The 3267-nt window shown below is 47.9% G+C and overlaps 1 protein-coding gene across 1 annotated transcript in view; it reads right to left on the reverse strand.

Annotated features, from left to right (window-relative positions):
* BMPER (BMP binding endothelial regulator) overlaps positions 1-3180 on the reverse strand; it is a 166405-nt gene extending 163225 nt beyond the window's left edge. The window contains exons 1-2 of the mRNA XM_082192843.1: positions 2798-3180; positions 1478-1563 (exon numbers count right to left, since the gene is read on the reverse strand). Coding sequence (XP_082048969.1) covers positions 1478-1563; positions 2798-2918 — 207 coding nt within the window. The 5' untranslated portion in view covers positions 2919-3180. The remainder of the gene's footprint in view (positions 1-1477; positions 1564-2797) is intronic.
* Between the last annotated feature and the right edge of the window lie 87 nt (positions 3181-3267).

The raw sequence follows: 3267 nt of genomic DNA on the forward strand, positions 1-3267 counted from the left end.
TTGGGTGTGGGATGGGAGAGTATCTGTTAGTAGGTTAACCTTTACATACGAAAACTGAAAGGGAACTAACATTCTTATAATGCCGCAGGAAAATAGCCAGGAGAAGAGCTATTCTGGGATTTTTGCAAGAAATATGGAGGACACAGTACAAAGGTTAGCAGCAGCACCTGTTTAACATTGTAACTTATCTTCATTTTATGTTTAAAAAATCCAAACTGAAGCACTAATTAGGACATTAAACATGATAAGATATGAACAACACAAGCTATATGTGATATATTCAACTGCAAATCACATGAAAAACAGCTGGCTGCAGACATCTTTGGGAAAAGGAAAACCACAGACAACTCATTATATTTCACTTTGCTCCCCACCATCCCATTTTTTTCTGCCAGTTTCTCTTCCTCCTCTAAAGTTACTATCACGAACACTGATTCAAAGTTTTGATGGCTCTCTAAATAATGGCCAGGCACACCTGCCTTCACTTAACGAGACAAACTGCAGAGCTGGGCACCTTCATAATATAAATAAAAGAGTGGTTTGGGGTTTTTGGAGCAATGGTGACCTATACCACCTGTCTCTTTTTCTGATCTGACAGATGGAAAACCCTCGTTTTATGACCAAAAAAACATTCTGCAGGGTCTTGCTCCTCCCTCACTTAGATAAATGCAGTTATTCCTACCCTAGTTCCCATATGACTTTTTTGGGTGGAAATCCTTTTAAAAATATCTGCTCAAATTTGTTTGTTTTCCAACTGTCAGTGATTATTTTTATGTGGCTCTGACAGTCTGGCTTGCAAAGCATTTCTGCTGTGAAACTGAGATCCCTTGCAAGAATAAGGGGGTATTTCCTTTGCTGCAGAATACAAACCAGGGTCATTGTTAACTACCAGGGAATCTGAACTTCCTGAACAAACAACAGCCAGTGTCATCCTCGGAGTGCAGTTTTTTGATAGAAGTATCATGTGTGCTGGCATTGTCTTTTTATTACAATATGTCTAGCCAAGAATGCAGAGCTTGAATGTATAACACACTGCATTTCAAAAGCAGACTTGGACTTCTAAAGCACCTGGATTTTGTTGCAGTTACTGACCTGTTATATTTTTCATTGCATCTCTGAAGCCAATTTTTAGAACTTGGGCAAAAAATAAGCAAAGGCTCAGCTCAACATCAATTCCTTCTCATCCATAAGTACAAACTCTACAAGCACAAAAACCACTTAACAGTAGCTCAGCACAATGGACATTCGAGGGGAAAAGCTTCAATCACAAATACATCCTGTAAACAAGAGCGTTCAGGTAGCCTGACAATGTCATGGGCAAAGTCAGCTGAAAGATTTGTGTCTAGGCAAAAGTCAAGGATATGATTCCAAGATTACGGACTGGAAATTAATCTCTGGCGGCACAAAGGGAAAAGATAAGGAAATTTGATTACACGAGACATTATTGTTTGATCTTATCAGTGGAATTCACACTTACCAGGCAAATGCACGTTATGCAAGGATTGTCTGTGATAAAGGGGATCTGTAGTACTTCTCCTTCATTTTCACATTTTGCAACAGAACCTGCAATAGATATTTTAAAAATTAATACTTTCTCCTCCCACTTTGCTCACGTTCAGCCTGAATTAACTATGCACTGCACTGCAGTCAAAAAATCTGTAGTCCTACACATACTTAGGATGAAACTTATGTGGAAGAAAAGCCCACTGAAATGAATAGGAGTTACTTTTAAGTAAATGTGGGTTTTCCTTTGATTGAAGAAATGCAAGTATTTGGAATTATTACTATTTTGTTAAACATTTGTACATTTTTTAAAATTATTGTTGTCTTACCCATCCACAAACTGTCCAAAGTAGAAGTAGTATGGGGGTGAATTAATTGTGTAAGTTGTTCCTAGGTCTCAACAGACAGGAATGTTTTTGATCCTTTGAAACTCTTTGGGAGTGTTACTTTTAAAAATGAAATTTAGGCAACATTGATAAGGACCTGATGTCTCTAGGTGGGAATTTCTCATTTACTTATGTGGATCAGATCACATGAACTCAACCCACGGGTGTCTTTGAAACCTTAAAGACCAAGACTATAATCAGCATCAATTTGCTGCAAAATGAGTCCAAACCTCCCTGGAGACACACATATCCCCACACACCCTCAAACACAATTTCATAGCGGGGCATCTCTGGAAAGCTAACACTTCTCACAATGGCTAGAAATGGATTCAACATCTCTCTGGACGCCCCAGGTGTCAGTAAAGTGTGCCCTCCATGAAGCAAGGGGTGGAGAAGAGAGCAGCTGAGGTCCTTCACGTGCCTGAAAGGCATGCAACTTAAGAGGTCACCTCTCCTTTTCAACATCTCCACATCTGCTGACCAAAGGCTCTCAAGGACTCCCCGAGTGCGGAATGCTTTATCCGCGTGTTGATGCTGACCATCCTAAGTGAGAAGACGCAGCCGTCCTCACGCCACGCAACTGCACCCTATGGCTATCAGCCTATTCCTCCTCCAGCTCTGCAAGCATGCAACTGATCTCCGAAGGCAACAGCCCTGTGTCTTGCTTTAGGTTTGCACCAGATCCAGATCTGACGCTCGGCAGCCGGGCTGCTCGGCTGTCTGAGGAGCCTCACCTGCGCGATGCTCGCGGGGAGCGCGCGTGCAGAAGAACCTCGCCCGCCCCCGACCCATTCCGACGACCCGAAAAAACCTGCCTCCATCATGCGCGCATACCGCCCCACCCCCGCGCGCAACTTTGGGCACGGGCGGGCAGCTTGAGCGCGTGCCGCTCGCCCGCCCTCCCTCACCTGTGGGGAAGGAGGAAGCCCCGGCCATGGGCGCTGCCCCCAGGTGGTGCAGCAGGAGCCAGGCGGCGAAGGGGAGCCGCGGGGACACGGCTCGGGAGCTGCCGCTGAGGAGCCAGAGCATCGTCCCCGGGAGGAGAGGAGGAGCGGCGGCGGCGGCGGCGGCTGCTACTGCAAAGCAGGGAGAGAAGGAGGCGGCGGCGGCGGCGGCGGCGGGGAGCCGGGCGGCAGGGAAGTTGCTGCTGGGGATGAAGAGGCGGCGGCGGCGGGAGGCGGACTTCTCTCCCTCTCTGGTGCTGCTGCTGTGAGGCGCTCGCCAGCCCACCGGCCCCTCCTGAGCGGGATATGGGTGGGCGGGCGGGGTGGGTGGGGGAGAGGCGCCGGGCGAGGCGGGGCCAGCCGGCGGCGGCGGCTGCCGCTGCGCGAGGGACCCCCGCCCGCCTCGTGCCCTGACAGGAGCCGCCGCCGCCGCC

The sequence above is a fragment of the Podarcis vaucheri genome (genome assembly GCF_965113315.1).
Source record: "Podarcis vaucheri genome assembly, chromosome: 12".
In the NCBI taxonomy this organism is placed as follows: Eukaryota; Metazoa; Chordata; class Lepidosauria; order Squamata; family Lacertidae; genus Podarcis; species Podarcis vaucheri.